Raw genomic sequence first — 24,354 nt, 5'->3', positions numbered from 1 at the left:
GGTATCGCGGCGATCAGTAACAGCACTGACTAAAATCTCGGTCGTGGAAGCGGCCGATGATTTACTGGCGGGCAACAAAAGGGAGAGGAGCCCACCCCGAAGGAAGTGCAGCTCAATCGTTCGGAACAGGTCCTCGTCTTTGTGCTTGGGAGGAAGCGAAACCTTTCTCTCTCGAGTTTCAGGCTTCCTACCGGGGGGCTCGATCCCGGGCCGGGCATCTACGGTTACGCTAACATGATCTGCAGGTGAACCGGGAGTCAATTAGGCAGCCTCGTGGAAAACGTAACTCTCTCGTAATTTGTTACGAAGGAGAGATCGACGCGTGTTTGCACGCGACCCTCCATATTTGTCTCTCGAAGCTAATTACGCAGGCATATCGGGAGTCTAGCACAGACCTCTCTCGGCGTTTACGTTGTAATCAGCGTAGACTGCACGGTGTGCGCGCGTGTGTGTTTCCTTTGGAGTCGCGAGCGAGTGTTTATGGGACCGTATCGCCGAGACCTCGACAGGCTCGGCAATCAATTGGAACAATCGAAAAACGTTGTTGCGAGAACCCAGGAAAATTGCCGGTTACGCGTCTGTCTAATTGCGCCGGTAGCCGGTAAACGCGTGATTTAAGTATGTATCACCTACCGGCGGCTCTTAGGCTTGATAGCAAGGTGAAAGCGCGCATGAAATGCACAGAAGCCTTGTGCGTATCGCCATTCTGTCTGCGGCTTTAGTTTCTGACAATGACTCATCGAAATTACCTCGTGCAAAGAAACAGTGAAAAATGAGCGGATAAACATAATGTTAGTAAACGTAATTCGATGAAGCTGTTGCGCGGACTAAGACAACATATCGTTCACAAAGAAAGGTCGGAACATGATCCAAGGAGGCGACAAGCAGGTAAAACCCGAGCAACAATTTGCTCGGGGCAAACATAATTGAGATAAATGGATAAAGAACAAGGATAAAGTCTGATCGAGAAATGCGATGGATGCAAATGCGACTGCAGCCCAGTAATTTCTGATTAGGCCACGGTGTTTCTTCAAAGACACTCGAAGGAGCAGCGATCCAGGTTAATCACCGTCACGGGCAAAAAAAGAAAGCGATCACGGTTCAGCTATCGTCATAATTTCGCGTTCCCCTGCGTGCGTACCCGTCCCCTATGGCAATTTGTTTCGCGCGGCACGTATGTCAGGGCGGCTTACGTGCGTGTGCGCGGCACCGCCGAGAAAGAGAGAGGGAAAGAAAGATTTTTCCAAGTCGTTTTCCTTTTCCTTCTCGCCTCGGCCAGGTGAATACACGACGAGCCGTGGTTTCCGCGAATCGCCTGGAATCTCGGATAATCGCGGGCCAGGAGATCTCGCTCGGTTCGCAGTACACTCGCAACAAAACACTCTTAGAAGCCGCGAAATAATTTGTTCGGCTAGATAATGCGCTACTCCGCTTGCTCGTTAACGCGCCGTTTAATTAATTCCGTTCCGAGCGAAGACTCCAGATTATCGACACCTGCGCGAAAGCGAAAGCTGGAATTAACCCCCTCCACTACGATTTATTTTACGGTTTCAGTGATTAGAATCTCTTTGTAATTCGTAATTTCCTTTTAAAAAAAAAGGAGAAAATTTATATCTATATTGTATGCCCATATGTTCTTCAATAGCTGTACATTAACAACGCCAAGATAGAATTATTAGAATTATTAGACTCTGTTCAGGATACTTTTTCAACTGATTAAGACGATAATTAATTTTTAAAAATTTAATTTAACTTTGCATATAACCATTTAGAACAAAAATTTGGTACTGGGTTAAACCTTTGCACTCCTGTGTCGAGGCTGAGGCGACATTTAACAGGTGCTTACAAAATTCCCGAGTGCACAGGGTTAATAGAATTTTCAAAAGTCGTGCTGTACCAAAAGGAATCTTAAAAATCATAGATTCCATAAAATAATCCTAAGCAAAACTATTAGATCACGTTACTGGGGCTGAGTTGCAGGTTCACGATTGAGATTGTTATTGTTGGAATTTATTTCATAAACAGAACAAAATGAATCTGTTATTTCTTTAGAAGGAAGGATCGTTTGAATCGGCTTTTGATATACATTGTATCTGCAGTTAATATACATTGTATGTTGTCCCCGGCATGGGACCCTCGATCCTCTGATGTTCATATTGAACTGTTGCTCCTCTGTTTCGTTTTCTTGTTTCATTCGCGACGTTTCTCTCAAACCGTAAAGACGTGTCTGACGACGTGCTATTAGAGAATTTGTTGAAATATAATCTCTATTCCGTGTGCTACAAAAGAGTGTGCTTTCTTTATATATATACCCATATCCCATTAGGTTATGGGCCCAGGACACGTTTTGCATTAACTCTATATATAGTTATTAGTTTATTTTGTTTTTTGTGTAAAGTACTTAGTGTAATTGTTAAGTTTTTTTTTTTTAATTGTGTTTGACTTGTAGTTTTTTTATTGTTTCGTGACTAAGTGTAAGATACTTTGTATAAGTGACAATGGACACATTTAAAGACAGGAGAAATATTCCCCAGTTTAGTGGCATCAAATATAATGCGTGGAAACACAGGATTCGAAATTTTCTGTATGAGCTTGATGTGCTGAAAGTTGTTGATGATCTGCCGCCGAATCCAATCACGGCTGAATGGACCAAAGCCGAGCGTATTGCTAAATGTGCGATTGTGCAGTATTTGTCGGACACGCACCTCAAATACGATACGCCAGGAAGTACGGCGAAATCTATTCTAACCAAATTAGATTCCGTCTATGAAAGCCAGAGTACGGCTACAGAATTGTCAATCAGAAAGAGCTTGCTACGATTAAAAATGAAGAGTGATACTTCACTAAAAGACCACTTCGAAGTATTCGATGAATTGATAACAGATTTGTCGGCTGCAGGTGTGCCTGCCAGGGAAAATGAAATAATTTCTATCCTGTTATCGAGCTTACCAGAAGCTTACGACACGGTATCGACTGTCATTGAGACAATGTTAACAGAAGCGAATATTACCATAGATATTGTGAAGAAAAGACTCTTAGATCACGAAACCAAAATCAAAAGTGAAAAAGTAGACAACAGTGCAAAAGTGCTGCAAGTACAAAGGATGGAAAGAGGAAATCAACGACCGAGCAATTTTGGAAATCAATCTAGAAGAGGAAACCACAAAGGACACTACAGAAGAGGAAATGGATTTAAACTCAACAAATCATCATTTGCTGGAAAATGTCACCAGTGTGGAAGAAAGGGACATATGATTAAAGATTGCTACCATTTTAAAAAGAGGCTTCAATATAAAAAAGAACAAAGCAGCAATAATCAAAATTTACACAGTATTCAAACGGCTCAAGCAGTGCCGAATGAAAATGTCTCTGGCTACGCTTTTATGACCGGAAACTATAAAGTTGCGAAAAGTGAAAAATTAACATTTATCCTCGACTCCGGTGCATCGGATCATATCGTAAACGATGACAGTGTATTCTCACACGCGATCCAGTTAGACCCACCTATGAAGATTTTGACTGCTAAGAATGGACAGTATATCACGGCCACAAAGAAGGGACAAATACCTGTAACCAGCAACATGGGCATTGAAGGCGTGCTTGGAGATGTGCTGTACTGCCCTGACGTGCCGTATAATTTATTATCAGTCAGCAGATTGCAGCAGAAAGGAATGAGTATTAATTTCAACGAGAGAGGTGTTCAGATTATTAAAGACGGAAAAATGGTAATGTATGGTAAACCTTTAAATAATTTGGTATCTATGGTTTTTGGAATTACAAAGAAAAGAGTAAATTTATTGAACTCTTATATGCCTAGGAGAATAATTAATAATTATGAACTATGGCATAAGCGTTTAGGGCATATTGGAAAAACAAAATTTTTACAATTGAAAAATAGACAAATGGTAGAAGATGTGACTTATCTCGAAAAAAAAATAATTCCAGACGATTATCTTTGTGAAGCTTGTATTAATGGGAAACAAGCACAATTACCATTTGAAAAGGCAAAGGATAAGAGTCACATCAGGCAACCATTGTTTATAGTTCACACAGATGTTTGTGGCCCGATCACTCCTTCTACGATTAATGATAAAAGATATTTCATTACATTCATTGATGAGTATACGCATTACTGCGTAACATATTTGCTTGAAAACAAATCAGAGGTTTTCACAGTGTTTAAAGACTTCATTGCAAAAAGTGAAGCGCGTTTTAACTTAAAAACTGTCAATCTATATTGTGATAATGGCAGAGAATACTTATCGAATGAAATGAAAGATTATTGCATACAAAGAGGAATAAGCTATCATTTGACGGTCCCGCGGACTCCGCAATTAAATGGCGTTGCAGAACGCATGAATAGAACGATAACCGAAAAAGCACGTGCAATGGTAAACGGTGCAGGTTTAGGAAAAGAATTTTGGGGAGAAGCAGTTTTAACTGCTACATATTTAATTAATTTAACCCCGTCGAAAGCTTTAAGTGTAGATAAAACCCCATTTGAATTGTGGCATACTAAGAAGCCCAAATTAAAATATTTAAGGGTTTTTGGTTCAACAGTATACGTCCATAATAAAGTTAGGAAATCGAAATTTGATGAAAAATCTTACAAGTGTATACTGGTAGGATTTGTACCAAATGGTTATAAAGTATGGAACGTAGAAAATGGGAAATTTGAAATAGTAAGGGATGTGATCATTGACGAAATTAATTACTTAAAATCTCGGCCTGTAATAAAGAAAATAAATATGGAATGTGAAACTGATGCATCTCGAGAGGTGCCGAAATCAGTAGATATACAGTGTGGTTTAAATAAATCTGATAATGAAAAATCAGATGTATTAAAGAGGATGAAATCTGATAACAATAAATCAGATATACTAGAGCCAAGAATAAAAGTAATGGTAGATCACATGGAAAATAAATCTGTAACTGAAACAGATATAGCAGGAGTGCCGGGACCAGAACAAAATGAAATAGTAGAATTAAAGGATAGCATTGAACCTAGAAGGAGTGATAGAATTAAACAACGACCGTCTATTTCGTATGAAGAATTTGATGGAGACGATGATTATCTTTTGTGTGCCCAGTCAATAGTTTTAAAAATTCCCACCTCTTTTGAAGAGATTAAAATGAGAGAAGACAGGATCAAGTGGGAACAAGCTATTGCTGAGGAAATAAACTCATTGATTATTAATAAAACTTGGGATTTAGTACCGAGGCCAAAAGATAAAAACATCGTCGACTGCAAATGGGTTTTTACGATCAAAAATGATGAATCCGGAAATCCATTAAAATACAAAGCTCGACTAGTGGCTCGTGGTTTTAGTCAAAAATATCTAGAAGATTATAATGAAACATTTGCACCTGTAGCTAGAATGTCTAGTTTTAGATTTCTTATAGCTTTTGCAAATCAATATGATTTATTAGTCCACCACATGGACGTAAAAACAGCTTTTTTAAATGGTATTTTAAAGGAAGAAATTTATATGCGAATTCCTGAGGGTGTCAAGTGTAACAATAATAATAATCAAGTGTGTAAATTGAATAAAGCTTTGTATGGTCTTAAACAATCAGCTAGATGCTGGTTTGAGATGTTTGAAAAAGCTCTTGTAGAAAAAGGCTTCTGGAACTCATCAGCAGATCGGTGCATTTATATTCTAGATAGAAAGAGTATATTAAAGAATATATACGTGATACTATATGTGGATGATTTAGTAATAATAACGGCTGAGATTGAAGCAATGAAAAATTTCAAAAATTATTTGAAAGATAGATTTTGTATGAAAGATTTAAATGAAATCAAACTATTTCTTGGAATAAAAGTGAATAGAACTAATGGGAAAATAACATTAGATCAGAGTGCATATATTAAGACTGTGCTTGAGAAATTTAATATGCTAGATTGCAAACACCAGTTAGTACACCTCTTCCAAGTGTATTAGACTACGTAGCTTTAAACTCGGATGAACAACACAATGCACCTTGCCGTAATTTAATTGGATGTTTAATGTACATAATGATTTGTACAAGACCCGATTTAAGTATTGCAATAAATATTTTAAGTAAATATTCAAATAAAAATAATAGCGAACTATGGCAAAACCTTAAAAGGGTTCTTAGATATCTGAAAGGGTCAGCTAATATTAAACTAACTTATGTTAAAAACGATTCTAAAAATCTATTGAGTGCATATGTAGATTCAGATTGGGGAGGCAATGAACATACGGATCGAAAGAGTACAACAGGGTATTTGTTCAAGATGTATGAACAATGTACAATCTGTTGGAATAGTAGAAGACAAAAGTCAGTAGCAGCCTCATCCACTGAAGCAGAGTACATGGCTCTTTTTGAAGCTGTGAGAGAAGCACTATGGTTACGATCATTGGCAATGAGTATTAATATAAGTGTCTCTGATCCAATAATAATATTCGAAGATAATATGGGTTGTATTAATATTGCGAACAATCCGAGCAGCCATAAACGGTCGAAACATATAGATATAAAGTACCATTTCTCAAGAGAACAAGTTGAAAAGAATGTCATAAAACTTGAATTTATTCCCACAGATAGCCAACTAGCAGACACCCTTACGAAGCCATTGCCAGCACCTAAATTTAAGGAATTTAGAGCAAAGATGGGCCTGGAATAAAAAAAAAAATATATTCAGTAATAATAGTAATAATATAGAAATAAGATTATAATGAATATAGAATTATAGTTGTGATAGTACAAGTTTTTTTTTATATGGTCTGATTAGGTTTTTCTGGGTTTCCCTAATCCTAAGCAACAAATGTTGGACCATATGTAATTAGCCCCAGACGAAGCACAAGGAAGACATGTCTTTACTAAAATAATAGATTTATTTTGAGGGGGCGTGTTGGAATTTATTTCATAAACAGAACAAAATGAATCTGTTATTTCTTTAGAAGGAAGGATCGTTTGAATCGGCTTTTGATATACATTGTATCTGCAGTTAATATACATTGTATGTTGTCCCCGGCATGGGACCCTCGATCCTCTGATGTTCATATTGAACTGTTGCTCCTCTGTTTCGTTTTCTTGTTTCATTCGCGACGTTTCTCTCAAACCGTAAAGACGTGTCTGACGACGTGCTATTAGAGAATTTGTTGAAATATAATCTCTATTCCGTGTGCTACAAAAGAGTGTGCTTTCTTTATATATATACCCATATCCCATTAGTTATTGCTGTCGAAGGAGCTATTAAAAAATCCTTAGTATCATAGGCTTTTAAAAAATAGGAAACAATCGCTGGTAGGTATAATGTGTTAACGGAAGTCCACTTGACAAGCACAGCATCGCCATTCACCTCTTCTTCTGCCACCTTGTGGTAGTTGTAACAATGTCGTTACTGTTCAATGCATCTCGCCTAGCAGCGCGAAAGCGCGAGTACTACCATATGGAACACGTAACATAGTGAAACGCCGTGGCAAGGTACGAAGAAGGATCGTTACGCAGGGGCAACGGAGCACCTGAGTTCGAGGAGGCGTGTATTTATAGAGGCGTCTCCTTGGAATCGTTGACATTGATTCCGGAAATCTGTCACGGCGTCGTCTATATATAGCGTCTCATTGTAATTACAGGCGGGGTAGGAATGTACTATTAAGCATAGCTAATGCTCGGTGCTCGTTCCGACGAAGAAAAAAACCTATCGGCGGCGAAGCTGAACGGTCGCGCGTACTGCGATGATTGCTCAATCTCGATCGCATTACAATCTCGATTATGCAACTGGCGATTCCCTCGCCGCGTTAGAATCGCCTCGAGCCTCGCGAAGACCGTGCTCGGTCCAATTGAAATTAACAATGCCCAAAACAACGCACGCCCGAGCGCGATTGCGCCAATCGTAATTTCTGCGATCACAAAAGGCGGGGGACCGGCTAATTCGAATAATTGCCGAGGCAAAGCAGATCGTACGTGTACCGATCGTATCGCGAACAGGTCCGCGAACGCACAGGTCTTGTTGTGGCAATTTTTCTGCGGTTATCCCCTTGATCATTATCGGCTGGTCCGCGAGCAAACGCGTTAATTAAGAAATAAAGCACAGCCCTTAAATAATAATACTCTTCCGATGGGATGGAGTTAATTGGGCCGATGCGACGATGCCGCCCCACGAAACCGTGGCCGACTCTCTCTCTCTCTCTCTCTCTCTCTCTCTCTCTCTATCTCGCGCGCGCGCGTCCTACCATAAATTTTTCATTAGCGATTTCTGCGCGCGATGCCTCCGGCCAAGTGATATAATTACCAGAGAGGGCCCCGCAGATTGTTATCGTTGCTCTTCGGCAAAAAACGAGCCGCGACGGTGCGCGCTAAGCGTCCCGGAATACGTAATTGGAGATCGATCGATCGTATTAAGATCGACCTCGATACTCGGAACGATAAATAAGGACCAACGAGAGAGCGCCATCAGGCTCGCAGTAAACCGTTTCGCGATCGGGTCCTAACGATCCAGTAAAGACGTCAGTAGACGATCGAAACATTCCGAGGAAATTGTAGCCACGAGCTACGCGCCCACCGGCCATAATTTGGCAGCAAATCGCTTACTAGAAGGAAACAGCGATCACGCGTGCCCGATAAAAAGAAGCCCGGAGACGTTTTATCCCGCAACAAAAAAACCCGATGCAACGGTAGGCTGCGATTCGAGGCACCGTTGCATTATACTTCTATCGCAGACCTCATGAATATCCGCGAGGAGACGCGCGCAAGAAGAAGACCAGGGAAGAAGTCAAGCGGAAACACGAAGAGCAGTCTGCGATATTATACGAAGAATCAATAGCTGAAGTTGCGGAACACTTCATAGGAAAGAAATAGTTTTCTTAGAGCATCCGGTTATTTGCTGGATCAATTCTGATTCTGTGAGTGAATGTACCGGGTATTTCACCTAACTTGTCCACCTGAAGTATATCGCTTATTTAGTATCATAGAAAATATGTTATGGGGAGAAAATATTCTGTTCGAAGGTGCCAATGCGGTGATGGACCGAATTTTTTTCTCAGGGTCATTTTTTTTGAGATTTCACGGTCATCGTATTTTTTTTTTCATGGGACTGCATATTTTCACTACAACAGTCTTGTAGCTTATAAAAAAACGAATCCAACGAGGTGCAATATGTTGTCCTTCACCTGACCTTTAGCAAGGAAATTATGAAATGTTTGTCAGTAACTTCAGTACGCGTTCGGGGACGATAAATGAAGGAATTTCAATTTCATTAATGGTCTTTCAATAATTCTAACAAGTCGAAGACTTAAATTTTTGTAACGCTTGCACAGCTTTGTGCTTCACTTGTCTATTTTATTACAATTTCACCTATCTAACCTACCTAATCTTCGAGTGCTGAAACAACGTGTTCTTCGTTTTTTCGCCTAATCCGCCCATCTTCGTGCTTTCACACCGGATTAATCCGATATCGAAGATAAGCATTATCGATAGGGGACTGTCAATATTGGCTCCGAACGATCGGAAATGCCTGGCTCGAGTAATCAGCACGAAATGAGCGATCAGCCTCGGGGGACCAGGATCGCGGTTCCGCGAGAGGACTATAGTTCGCCGGGCGAGCAATCACGCGCGTCCGATGCCGGCAAAAACTGCTTCATACCGAAGGAGGAAGCTTGAAGCGTGGCTAATTGATCGGGAATGAGCGTGCCGTTAATGGCGATCATCTGGAGTGTCGGAAGCACGTGATTTCGATGCCGGTGTTCGTGGCGAGCGAGCGAGCAGATTTCGATTCGCCTTCTAACACGTGCGTATTATCCCACCGATGGAAATCGCTGATTCGTGTGTGCTCGCAATTACAGTGAATCCTCAGCTTTGGACTTTATCTCTGACGCAAGGCTCGTTATTAAACGGCCCGCGGATTTTACGCATTTGTGACAAAAGCTGCAATTGAGCTATTATAATTGAGAAAAATCCCATGCGATGCATTTTTAATAGTTACAAAATGGCATGAAAAAATATAGGGGAACATGAGTGACCCCCGCTTCGTATGCTATGGGTTAAAGGGAGAAGACAGGTTTCTTGTAGCCAGGGTTCCTTGCAATTGATACAACTTATTATTTTGCGTTAAGATTGGCAGTCTGGATGTTAGTCAACTCAGAGACCGTTGTGCGCGAAGTTTCAGAGAGGTTCAATCAGATCTAAACCATTGAAGATCGGCGTTTAAGACCAGTGCGCACTGCGGATTCGTTTCCGCATCGCGATAGTAGCCGAAAAAAGACCGATCGGTTTGCGGGTTTCTATCTACTGCGAACATTATACCGAAACGCACGCGCGCATGGCTATCGCTGTTTACCGTGAGTCAGTCGTTTGAATAGCTCGCGTTATCTCGACAAAACGATACGCGGCGGTGGCTGTCCGCAGGCAACAACACGTTGGTGCGCTGTCGTTTCGTGAAACGGACAACGAACGGAACGTTCCAATTACCCCGCGATTGTCGTTAATACACGGTAATGATTAACAATTAAGCCCGCGAACGATGCTCACTGTCGCGAACCCCTGTCGGTGGACTTGTTCGTCGGATAGGCGAAAAGTGAGCAGAAAAGCCAACGAACGAAGTCCCCGCAGCAGCGGCTCGTTCATTTGAATTCGACGCATCTCCGGTTGCACTGGACGCATGCATGCCGCATGCATGCGTGCCTGCACGCCGCATCATGGCGCATACGAACCACCGAATTAACATAACGCGCGCGCGAGCGTAAGTGCGAGCTAGATGGCGGCCGAGCTATAGTGACACTCGCGACACCCGCCTATTCGAATGCTACGAATATAGCTTGCCCACTGATTGATAGTCGATAGTAAATAGCAATGGCGAAACGATGGGACGAGTCCGACGACGACGGTTATATGCGGCTCGCGGACATTATCCGTCCACGAGCGTCGCCTTGCATTTTCGATCACTACGATTTCGAGATTATGACTTCTTAGGCGCCACAGTCGCGCGTCGGCGTCGGTCGCCGGCGTCCTTTTGACGACCCGACGAATTCTGTCGCCGTGCCCGATCCACCAGCAGACTGGGTCGGAAAGACTGGACAAAATTCTTGTCTCTGGTAGTCGCACAGTATTAACCCTTATCCTTTTCTAAACTTACCCACGCCCAAACTAATTTCACACGAGCACAATTTCTAAAAATTGCGAGAAACGCAATTGGACTGTCAAGCCCCCCCGTAAAAACGGGGAAAGGAAAAGTGTCCGTGGAAGACGTACAGCTTCCGGGAGCGGTCCCCCAGGCTAGCATAATCGAACCGGACTTGCATCAGAGCGCATTCCGCTCCAGCGTTATGCTACGAAAACAGGAAGGATCAATTGGAGATTCAAGTGTGCGTCGCCTAAGGCTGCGCGAGTACTCGAGCGCGGCGCTTATCTGTTCCGCGCGCGCGGCGTATTGGTACGTAGACCGCGGCTCGCGTCACGATACGCGTTGCATTTATGATGAGGAATTATGGCCGTTTGGCGCCATCGATGACACACAAAAAAAAAGAAGAAGAAATAAAGGAGAGATAGTTGCCTCGCCGGTTACGTGACCGTCTAGCGACTCGCGCAAACTTCGGCTACGCCTGGGACACACGGTATAGTCCATGGTTTTCCTGCATACATCTTCATACATTGGGTAAACCCGCCGTGATTGTTAAGGGTGGGACCGGATTCGACTTTTATTGCGCTGATCCGTGCTTGTGCGTATGGGGAATGCAATCCCGAAGTTTCGAAACGAAACTGCATTTATCGCTGCTATATGATGTCCAAATGCAAATCGTCTTCATCCTGCGGCAAGAATGATTAAAATCGCAGGACGTATACCTGCAGATACATCAAACGAAGGGTACTAGGCACCATGAAAAATGATACGCCCATTGGAGATGAAAGTTGACAAACGTGTTCGGTTCCATTGCTCCAGAACAAAGCCAACACTGCTACTGCAAACACCATTCAAGACTGACCGTAATAACTCCACGGAAAACTGGTTCGATCGAGGTAAAAAAATTCTGGTAATATCTTGAAATGCGTACGAAAACGCGTGAAAAGTTTCGGGAAGATTCCCCGAGCCCTTGTCAAAGAAAAAAATCCCAAAAATCATATTGTTGTCGCACCGTTTCCGTGCACGGTCTGCATGTCGCGTAGTCGGTACGCTCGCCTGCACCGACCATTGTTGAATCACAAGTCCGATTGTACGGGACAAGCTTCCCAAGCAGACGAGTTATATTTGTCCCTGGAGTCCCTATTTTTTCGTCGCGCTGGACGCGCCGTGACTGCGGAATCATATCGTCCAACTAAATATTATCGTCTCTTCGAGCAGCAGGCTGGTTTCCGCTCGAGGCACTCGCATCGTGATCCAGGATAAGGAGATTCGAGAGCTTGTGTATCGGGAACGACCGGGGGGAGGGAGCTCGGCCCACGGATTTCATCGAGATACTGGAAAAGTGAACGCCCCTTGGCGATTCTGGAACGGCTGCAATCTGGCGAAAGTATCTCCCCGCGAACGTTGTCCTTCGCGATTTCGGATCTTGCGATGGCGGCTGCTTTGATTAATGCTCCTCCATACTTAATTAATAATGGAGGAGCGGCGGCTGACCGCAGGGGAAAAAGAGCCTGTGGCTCTCGCGAGCAGCGCAAGTGCATGAGTTATCGTCCGCCCGTAAATAAACCTTCCGCGAATAAAACTTTCTCCTTCCCGTTGACGTTCGCTGGATTTATGGCTGCGGAACGCAAGCGCGCCGCTCCCAATTAATCGATCGTTATTTTTAAAGCGAATCGACGTTAATTGCGAGCACGCTCGTGTACGAGTCTTCTCTTTCTCTCTCTCTCCCTCTCCCTCTCTCTGCTCTCTTTTGCCCGTTCGTTTCGCTGTTCGCCGTTCGCGCTCCACGGGGTGGCTCGATTTTTTCGAATTTCTTTCAGGGCGACCAAGAAACTTTTTTGTATCGGGATTTTCCACACATATTCACGAGAATTTAAAGTACATACGTGATTTTTTTCAAGTAGAAATAATGAAAATTGCAGGAGTTAACATGTGTTGACTTTCCATGATTCCAATCCTTCCTGTAACTACCGTTAATTTTCCGAATTCGAACAAATCCTTTTGCACGCGTATTTGTGAGTATTTGAAGTACATGTGTGACTTTTTTCAAGTAAAAGCAACCAAAATTGCGTGAGCTGTATATTTTTTTGTAGAGTAAGTTTTGAGAAACATCTGTTGCCATGATTCCAATCCTTCTGCACACATATGCTACAATACTTGGGACTTGAAGAAAATGCAAAAATATCGATTTTTTCGAAATGAGAAACCAGAATAGCCGCTTAATTCAAGTGTCCGATAGGCGCACGTTGAAGCGGCCGTAAATAACACGCCGGGCCCCGATTCGGTTGCAGATAGCGGAGACGCGTGGGTGGCTTGTATGGAGCGCGAGGGCGCCAAGAAAAATGTCTTAACTTCTTCTAGATGCAGCACCGTGCACCGCGTGCCCGATGCACGTAACAATATCCGACGACCGGCCACCGTCACTTCCGTATACCGGATACGACACGCGAGATAGCCGCGAAACCTTTTCCGACTCTCTCGGAAACACTGTGATCATGCATGCTAGTAGGTCTATCGGTAAGTAATCCTCGATTTTTCCGATGATACTGTGGCACAAGATAAGCGTGACGCTTAAGAACGGTGGATGTTATGGCGATAATGGGTGTATGATAACTAGCAAAATTAGAATTATAGAATTTGAACTTCTAAAAATTATTAGAGCAAGAAGGAAATTTCTATTTGGCGTGTAGGTCTTGTAATCGACGGTAACAATTTTTATAGGAATCCGTAATCTAATGATCATAATTCATATTCCAGTGGACGGCAAGCCTTCAATTTCCATCGGGCATACAATTTAAGAGAACGGAGGATTCGAATGATCGTAGGAGAAGATCTTTCCCGAAAGATCGATATCCGGGCGCCAGAACGGATGACATTTGATGAAAGGCAAGGATTCCCATCGTGGCTGCCCTTTACCTCGAATTGGAACGAGATCACCCACACGTCGGCGAGAGCCAGCGAACGGCCACGAGTAGGGACACACGCGGTGTATTTACGCGGCCGTGTACAAGCGCAAGACAAAGAGGCATAAACTCGTCACGCACGCATGCACATTCGTGTGGCCGACAGGCGCCACCGTGCCGGTTCTTCTCTGTGTCCGTGTACTACCGTGTACGTGTATATGTGTTCGTGCGACCGCGTACAAACGTAACACCAGCTGCAACCCGGCCGAGTGTGAACACGTGAAACACACCGTTCGCGCGGACGTGTGCGTGCATGCGTTACGTTTGTCGGGGAGGCCTCTCTCGTTGGATGAGCTCGCATTTTTCGAGCCGGGGCCTGCGGAGCCTATGCGCGCCGGCGTTTCTTCGATTTTACGGTGGGAACGCCGCTCCGGAACATTTACGACGACCCATTTTTTTTTTCCACACCGGAGACAAGACTATACACGGTTTCATCCCCGACCAAGCGGCCCGTCCATTATTCGTGTTCTAAATGTATTGCTTATCGTTACCGCGCGGTTATCGCTGGGAAATAGAGCAGAGGCGGAAAACGCCGGCACTGATTCCGATGAGGCTTCCCACAGACCTACAGCGATCTCACCCTCTTGATAATCCGTGGTAACTTATTGGTAGACCGTGCAACTTTGTAATTGCCTTCTGCGGCTGTCGCAGGAAATTACTTGGGAATTCTCTGTAACACTCTCAACACGATTCTAACTTACGGCTACTTGGTATTGTTATAAAATCCACAGTGCACTAGGTGCTTGATAGGATCTGAAGCAATTGATTTAACCCTGGATATCCAATTACTGCCGCCAGAGATCCTTTTTCAATGTAAGTAGCCACAGTCTGCGAATAATCACGATTATTTCAATTTTAAGGGATGGACCACAAAGGCAATCCGAACTATCAGATTAAAGAAATTCATAGGGCTTCGAAAACTCTATTTTAACAGTTAAAATTAACGTTTACCGACTGGTAACCGTAGCAAATGCTTCTATTTAATTTTCGGTATTCGCAGTCTGCGAATTATTCGTAGCCTGCGAATTGCCGTGGTTGTTACAGTTTCGAGGGGTAGCGGGGCGTGGATTGTGAGCTTTCGATTCGCGATTGGTTCGGCAGCTTTCGCGAAACTGACAATCCCTAAGCCCGGGATCCGAAACGAATGAGTCATATCGGTAAAATCGACCTCGCCGCTCTATAAATATGCAGCCGGCACAGCGCGAACCGATCGAGAAGTATCACCATTCCGTAACTTGTTTGTATCGGAGACAGATAAGAGGCTGGAGCCTCGGCGAACGCGGCGAGCGCGTGCGCGATTCGTTACGTAATTTTTAATGAACCTTTTTGAAAACACAATGCGACGGCTTGCGCAAAACCGTGCCGCGATTACTCTGCCGCGGCGCCGGATCTATTCGATCGGGACGCAAATAGGGTGGCTAGACTTCGAGAAAACAAATCGTTGGAGACTGCGGATCTTTATGCCAAATAAAAATTTTGCGCGTCGATTGCAAGACAAAGGAACCGCACAGACCGTTATCTCTTCTTTTAATAATTACAACGAGTTTCGCATAATATAATCGTATTCTTAAAATCGGTAAACATTTTTATTGTTCTGTGTTTCACCAACGAGAACTCATAAACTTCGCAGTCTATTGATATCTCTGATGATCGCGCTGTTTTAAATCGAATCTGTTAATTTCTCTTATAAACGCAAAAAATCCGCAGTCTCTTGATGACCGTGCGGCAACTGCCGTGCGAATTGTCGCCCGTAATTTTATGCAACAAGGAAAAATCGCTTGTTATTCTTTCCTTGCACAACGGTCGTTTTCCGATCCGCTTGGTCGTGCGGATCGAGCTTGTCGATTCCGGGTAATCGCGAGGGAGAAACTTTCTAATCTGCCGCGCGCGCGGACCACGATACACATGAAACTCCGCGCGACCGTTCTTCCTCGAAGACGGGAGGATTGACGTGCTCGCAGATAAACGGCCGGATTCGTCGGATGCGTCAGATTAACGGCTTCTCCGCGATCGTCGGCCATCGAGCTACGGCCTGCACAGAGGAGAAGAAGAAGAGGACGACGTAGAAGGGGGAAGACATTTTTTCCCGTCGAGAAGAATGCGATGTGCTGAACGCGTCTGAGAAACTATAACGCCGACGAAATTGTTCCGTGAATTCAATCTCATCTCGATTCACGCGTGGCGTCGACGAAACGCACGGCCTTCTGCAAGACATCGCCTACAATTTGGCAACAGTGTCACTCTGAAATTTACATTGATCAGAATTTTGTTAAATTACAGTACCAGCGATGCTTGATGGATGATACATGATCAAAGATACAACCGTTGGGGACCAAGTACAGTTTTTTCTAGCATATATGTCAACACCACGGGTCTTGCCAGCGACATATATCGTCCAGGAGATAATACCCGAGCTGTGTTATGTTTACATTCCTCGGCTCCTGACGGGATATGTCCCGCGGTAGTGGGGATAGTTCTGCGACTTTTATCAGCCAAGTATTTGCGACATGTGTCGCGAAAAGACTGTATTATGTACATATAAATTTTCTGCGCTGCTATTATCGTTCTTGTATATGATTCATTACCTCGTTAATGGTGGACACAGAGAAATTAATAAGCAGAGAAACTGTACTGTTACTATGACTAAAGAAAGATCCAACGGTTGTCGGACAAATGTAATCGATCAAACGAAAATTTGGCTAGAAAAATGGCAGAATAAATGGGAATCGATCAGTTCGAACGCGGACGAGTTAATTCGTCCTCCGGTGGGGCAAAGATCGTCTCTGCGAGTAATATCGTGGCCGGTGCAAGGTTCGACGCACGAAGAGCTGCGGCATACTTGTAAACGAGGACCGCACAGACAAGCGTGTCGGAAGGTATACCTATCGTGCACATAGGCACTATATTATGTACTCCGGTATCCGCGCGCCTAGCTGGCGCCCGACGCATACTTTATCGTCTTTCTAAACTCGGTATCGTGCGAACGGCAAAATTTAAATATTTATTATTTCGCAAGCGCGGTGGCGTTTCGCCGGAATTCGAGTGCTGGTTTCGCGGATCTTGTGTCCCTCGCAGAGGAAGAGGAGGAAGAGGAGAGGCTGATCCCAAAGGATCCCAGGTGGCGCCAGGCTTACGCCTGTAAATCTATCGATCGATCCGTGAATCATTCCGACGACGACGATCGTAACCGCGAGACGGTTCGTGGACGATTTTATCGTTGCCATATGAGGTCGCGACCGTAACGGACGCAATTTTCTGTCGCGACTTCCTCGCTTCCGCTCTGGTCGCTTCGTTTTAGTTCGACTTTTGGCACTGTAAGCGTCGACGGAATCCGTGGACCGTGTATTCGCGAATTAAGTATCACCGTGCATTTGATACAAGTCTAATTATTGGACTGCGGATTTTACGCACTCGTTCTTTCGATAAATTGTTTCGGTATTTCATAACGGGGGTACGAAACAAATGCTGGTAGAATTCATGCGATATAGGGACCCCTACTTCCGTCCCCCACTCTCTGCGGCAGTTTTCACGAAAACGAGACCGTAGCCTCGCCGATGAAGAAACCCCATACATCTTCGCCTCTTCGTTTTTTCCTCGATCGACGAATACTCACGTGCATCGATAAAACGTTTAAATTGCACGCGTCCTTAATTGCGCCGCGCGCTGACCGGCCGCCAGCAAAAACCGGCAGACGAGTTTAAACACGTCGTTGTTGCCTTTTTTTCTCTTCTCTCTCTTTCTTTCTTTCTTTCTTTCTCTCTTGCACACACACACAGTTATCCACCAACTCCTCCTCCTCCTCCTCTTCCCGTCGTTCCGGAGAACGTACAATTTTGCAATTACCGTGGCTGCGCGCCGTGTGACGTAGCGGCCGGCACGTCTGCATCTGCTTCTCGGCTCTTATCTGGCATTCTTTATTTTTCATCGGCCACGGACGCGCTCGCGACGATCCCCGGGAACTTTTCTCGTTTCTGCTATTCCCCTTGTTAACCGAGTCGCTCTCCGAGAAAACCGATAAACTGGCCAGCCAATTGGACGCCTCTCGTTAATCCGCGGATCGATCTAGATTCGCTCTCGGAACGATACCAGATCGCGATCGCGGACAGGCTAACCCGTGGGACCGTTCTCGAGCATCGAAACGAGTCAATTAACCCGCCGAGACACACTGACCAGCATACCATTTTTACGAGGCCGTTTGCTCGTCGGGAAACTTGGAAAACACGGATGCAAAAGACCGGGTTTTGTACCTTCGTTAATTGATCGAGAAGCACCTTCATAGATTTTAATAGCATTTGTGGCCAGTGGCCTATGTCCTGCAAATGTTGTGCTCGTTGTTGTACAAGAACAGTTGTTAAAAAGGACGCGGTGTGTAGTTGAACTTGTATCGGAATCGATTCAGACCAAAGATTGAACTATCTTGAAATTCTCGAATGGTACGATCGTGAAGGGTTAATGTTTAAAAGCAACTTTTCACTTCGTTGAATCAAGATTAATATAATATGGACATATCTCGTTTCGTGCGAGAACGTTATGCCATCTCTTGGTGCATTTATTCGGTGGACAAATTAAGTAGTGGCCCTCGCGAGCAATCAACAGCAACATTATTCTAACTCCAAATATCCTCTGTCCATCGAGTTGAGGAGTCAGCAATTATTTAGACGATGCACAACACACGGCGGAGTTCATTTTCACGGAGAAAGGACTACGAATTAATTTGTGCATCTAGTATTATTTTACAATGCCATACCATCGTCGTACTGAAAAGTAGAACAAAGAGACTGTCCAAAGAAGCCAATACTTGTTCAAACCATCAAATTACCAACAAAACACGATTGATAATCACGAGGATGAATCTTCCGTGTAACTATTTTCGCTGATTTCCTTCAAGATTGCGTTCGAAATTTCCTTTTCACAGTCACGATGTCAATAACGAAGTAACCCAATGAAAATCAACTGGAGGGGTTGTGAATGCTGACCACGGACAGGTCGGCGCAGTGTCTCTGAGAGTTTCCGACGAAATCCTATAAGAAAACCGCACGCAGAGCGCTGGAAACGCTTCCGGAGTCCGCGGGAAGCTCGACTGGAAACATCCCGCGTTCTTTAAAAATAGCGTGTGTTCGTGCGTTCAGCGTAATTACTCCGAATACCTCGGATTAATTGCGGGCAAGGTACGCGATACGCCTGACGAACGAAAGTGCACCGTAGAGGATAGGATGATCCGATCGAATAGAACGTTGCCATGCGGCGGAGGCCACGTGTAACAGTAAAGGTTCGCCGAGAGACAACGAGGCATGCAAGAACGCGACAGTCGTTTGATGCACGCGAAAAAGAGCAACGATCTATTCAGTATTTCCGGAGTTCAGATCCCGAGCGATCGAGGGAGCGGGCTTTCCCATTGATTTCGCACGCGGACACCACCCACGTGGCCTGGTTCACGCGCTCTATTCGCGAGTAGTATATAAGACGTTGCACTTCTCCCCCCCCCCCAAAGTTTCCCATGAAATCATGGTCTGAAAACGTTACCATTGTCATCGGGCTTTCCCTCGTTGTCAGCGAGCACCTCGTAGTCCCCCGAGTCGAGATCCACGGAAGCACACATAGCCATGGACAGGCTGGACACCATCGTTGCGAAAGTCAACAAGTCTCGAGACAGCATTTTTCCTTTTCTTTTGTTTTAAACGGCACGCACTTTTCTAATTGAAGCAAAAAAAAAACCGTTGGCGGATCCTCCCGACGAGAACTGTGTATCGTAGAAGGAACTGTGTTGCACGCGAGATCGTCCTGATCAATGGATGTCGCGATCAAACCCCATCGAACGTCCTGCAAAACTTTGCGAATCGTCACGAGATGCGAGTCCTTTCTCTGATTAGATTCATAACGAATCCCACGGGATCGTGAACTACGTAGCGTTACTGAGAAAACGATCGTCGAGCTCGAAGAGAGGGAACGAGCGACCGATCCCTTCGATGGTCGACGCTTGACTGACTGACTCACTTCGGGCCTCGAAAAGCAAACGCCAGCCCGCCAGCCTGCAGCCGGCGACTCCAACGCGGCTGGCGCGCACCAGGGGCACCCGACGAACAACACTCGCCAGATAGTTTTTAAACGAGTCCCGCCTCCGGCCCCGATAGTCCGCCGTTTACAAGCAATTTCTGAAACCCATCGCTACCCTCCTCTCCTGTGAATTGCAATCGAATATTCGCCAAATTTTATTTAACCCTCGACATTCACCCACGACCATTAGTCACATAGATAATATTTAAACTGTTATAACTATTATAAATCCACCTGGACTCATTTGAAAGAATGAAACTTCTGCTTTCAGAATCTCTACCTGGTTCTTTTTTCAAGGTATTTGTGCTTCGTTTAGCAACGGATAGAGGTATCATAGGTTCGGGTTAGGTCTTCGTCGAAAATTTTGCAAATTCGAACGTCTCTACCAAGATGGGAAATTTTGTGACATAACTGAGTCCTCCATAGTTTCGAAGACTGAAGCTACTCCTTTAAAATGATCCCTCAAATGACGCTTTATGATTTGTTTGACCGTTCTATTAAATTTTGAAAAATATGGGGTACATCTCTGTGATTCTCCATTGTCGTCCATAAGTTACTGGACGGTTAATAACAACATTGTCCATATCTTTATCGTACAGGTACTTTTGAAAGCTAGTTTTAATTGAAAAGCGTCAACCTTCAAATCTATGGTGGGTTCAGGCACGAATAAAATTCTCCCACGATCGCTAGTGTACTCTTAGTATACATTTCCCTCAGGATTTATCAATTTCGATACAGAGCACGGCTACATCTGTTCACAAACTGTTTACGACTCGATATTTTCGGGTTCTCGCTCCACACAGTGGTGTTTCCCTTGCCTGTGAACCACGCACCGTGAACAGGCGGCTGTACAATACGCACGTTCAACGACTGTCGTTAATCTACGATCTAGTCTCCGCTAGTTTGCAGCGGAACTGCTCGTTATTCGAGCGATATCGAACAGCAATTTTTATCGTGTTTAATCGACCCGGATAATCGTTGTTTATATCTGATCGAGGTGTTCCGGCCTGTTGCGAAAACGCGCCAGGGGCGTGAGCCCGAATAAAATAAATATTGGAGCGATTAGATAAAGATCCAGAATTTTTGGGAACTACTACAACGATTGGAATGTGTGAGACATTAAAACAAATTGATACTCGACAAATATCTCGAGTTTCGAGTGATGTATACTTGGGAGTAATCTATAAGGTGCGAAGATAAATTGATGTACGATTGCCAGGTGCAACGACGTCCTCCAGGCTCACAGCGGCGACGGGCGACCGGTGGGGGTGTATATATTGTTACAGAGTTGTCTGGAGATTTTGGGCTACTCGTTTTTAAACTAAATTTCTTCGGATTGCAATGGAAACTCTATTATTCATCGATCATTGCTGAAAAGGCTGTTTTGGTAGAAAAGAGTGCATTATGGAAAAATGGGTACATATATCCAAATAAAATGGAGCAGAGGGAGTATTCCTAAGCGCGAAGAAAAGGCTTCCTACAGAACCGAAGCCCCATCTCCCAGCCACGTTTTCCGTTTCTGCAGCACATTTGGTACGCATAAGCGCGGACGGGTGGACGGGTTACGTCGTTTTCGAATCGGATCATCCCGCGAGGGTCCTCTGTCTCGTGATCCTAGGCGGCGTGCGGCGCATCATCGATCTTCATAGGATCGTCATCGAACCAATTCGATCGGTTAGGAGAGGATCAAGAGCACACATGGCCTGTGTGCCACTTACGTTAATGGCAGCCACTGTACCAGAACGTAGTATGCGGGCAGCAGTAGTATGTAGTATGCCGGGTGTGTATGGTCGGTGTGTTGGTAAAAGGTTGAGTGGCGCGGATCGACGCCGGGAAATGGGCGGTCGGCGAGGGAAACGGGGGACAGAGAGTAGGTAGACAGTGGCGCCTGAGCCCCGAGGCGGAGACGCCACGAATACATCTGTGTGGGTGAGTGTCTGTGTCGAAGCATACTGCACGAACACGAACACGACCCACCTATCCACACCGAGCCTCCTGTCGTCTACGCACACCGTTTCACTCTCTGTGTTTTACTTGGCAACGTGCGCGAGCGCAAGCGCTTGCCTGGTCGAGCACGCTTCGTGAACGGAAGAAGAGGGACGATGATGTAAAGAGGCGGCAGCTTGCTTCCACCGTGGATCGCGTCAGCCCTTCTCCTGCCTAGCCGGTCTCCTTTTTAGCTTTGTCGTGCGCTATGTCGTCCCGCAGCCACTTCTTACCCTTGCTCGATCGAGAAAGCACCCGCGAGTCATGCTCGTGCCAGCTTTTAACCGTTCGACTGCCACCGACGCGGGAATAAAGCAAGTGAAATGACTTAAACCGGCGGACGACCGCTGTTTTATTTATATCGTGATAGAGAAATGTCCAAACTGGCGGTCACGCTGACCACCGAATCGCTTTTCGTTGTTCGACTGCCACTGGGGCAAAAATTGAGCAAATAGAATTTTACTTGTACAGCGCTAGAGAAATGTCTGAACTATCTGTCACTGGGTCAACAACGAAGGAAATTACTTGAACCGTCGGCCGAGATGACCACTGCACAGGGAATGCTAAAAATCGGCTACAGTCGCATAGCCTTCGCCCTTGAACTCTCGTTGCGAGACAGGGCTTCGTTTATGGTCCCTCAAGTGCTCTGTCCTCTCTTTCCGCAGCCCGGAGTGACATAAGCCAGACGACCGCTTCTAATACTCGAATTTTAGATTCATCTCGCGCATGATCTCTTGCAAAAATCCAGGCGAAAGTCACCTCTTCTGCGTTGATAAAATTCTCTGATTTAATTAATCGATGCTCTGAAGCAGACAATTACATTAACACCAAAGCATAGGAGTTATATGGACATTTATCTTTTTAATAATATCAGTGTTTTAAACGTGGTACAGCGGTATTTTAAAATTCCTTAAATGTTTTCACGGTTTTGTACTTCACCTACTCATTTCTATGCATGAATTCGCGGTCCAGTTGTGACAGCGCAGATGTCGGATTAGGGAACAGGAAAATCGGAAGCCAGGTCGTCGATTGAATCCGTAGAAGGGAACAGATCAAGAAGATAAATCGTCACCCTTTGTCCCGATAATCGGTTTCCCCATTCAGCGTCCCCGCATTATGCATACGCGTGGCTCTCGTTTGGCCCTTTTCACCGTCGCTTTCTCGCTCTCCTCTTTCACGGCGGATCAACCGCTCGACAGGTAGAGATCACCACCTGGATCGACCGGTTGCGGTGACGCGAATATAACAGGTGAGGAGACGCGTATTAAGTTCGCTCGGCTAATTCGTTGCTCTAAGTGGATTCCGCGAAAGGGGTTCCCGCCGTGTCTTGGCGACCGACATGTATAATCATCTTTATTACTTGCCTGTCTTTTTTCGTCTCGTTCCCTTCGGCTATGCTCCTTTTGCGGGGCCGCGGATTCTTTCGAAATTCGCGTCTCTGTTAATTATTCCCCGTATAAGGAAACCTACTAAGTGTTAATCATTTTGACGGTAGCTATTTATGTTCATCTCTCTATTCATGTACATACGTCGGCTGCCACATTAGAATCGCTAGAATTGTCTCTTTAATCCTTCCGTTTTCCTCAATACAAATTAATTTTCTCCGACATGTTAAAGTAAGAATTGATTCCTAAACCTGATGAAAAATCAACAATTAACGTGCTAATAACAATACAGTGAATTCTCGATATATGTCAACAACACGGGTCTTGCCAGCGTCGTGTATCGTCCAGGAGACATACTCGAGCCGTGTTTACACTCTCGAGCTTCGTTGCCCCTTACGGGGCATACCCGCTGTAGTGGGGATAATTCCGCGACGTTTATCATCCAGGCCTTGGCGACATATATAGAGAAATCACTGTATCCCTATCCAAACAAATTCTCTTTCCTTTCGGGAAGTTAAAACCGAAGAAGTTCTAGCTGATGAAGACGTAAAAGAAATCATAGGGTAAGATGGAACAGTTTTAGGGGTCGTAATTTTTTGATATGATGTTCTCGAGAACCACCGATTTTTGCAGAGCCTGAGTATAAGAAATGTCCATCGATCTCGAGAAAGGAGAGCCCAGCCGATAACTGAATAGGACCGTTTCAAAGTCGGCGGCACGTCGCTTATTTTTAGCCGGGCATTAGCCAATTAGCTATTAACTCCTTGGCGCCACGTCGGTGCTCCTATTTTTGCTTATTTCTTACTCGGGGTAATGCATCGTTGCCCCCTTCTTCCGAGACTGCCATAATCCGGTCCGGTGCGACGCTCGCGACGTTCAC

General features: G+C 44.8%; 1 protein-coding gene across 1 annotated transcript in view; it reads right to left on the bottom strand.

Moving 5' to 3' along the window:
- LOC143365328 (BMP and activin membrane-bound inhibitor homolog) overlaps positions 1–20,211 on the bottom strand; it is a 37,534-nt gene extending 17,323 nt beyond the window's left edge. The window contains exon 1 of the mRNA XM_076805411.1: positions 19,573–20,211. Coding sequence (XP_076661526.1) covers positions 19,573–19,705 — 133 coding nt within the window. The 5' untranslated portion in view covers positions 19,706–20,211. The remainder of the gene's footprint in view (positions 1–19,572) is intronic.
- Between the last annotated feature and the right edge of the window lie 4,143 nt (positions 20,212–24,354).

This window comes from Halictus rubicundus, chromosome 1 (assembly GCF_050948215.1).
Source record: "Halictus rubicundus isolate RS-2024b chromosome 1, iyHalRubi1_principal, whole genome shotgun sequence".
Lineage (NCBI taxonomy): Eukaryota > Metazoa > Arthropoda > Insecta > Hymenoptera > Halictidae > Halictus > Halictus rubicundus.
Note: the sequence above shows the minus strand (reverse complement) of the source record. Positions and strands in the feature narration are given on the sequence as shown.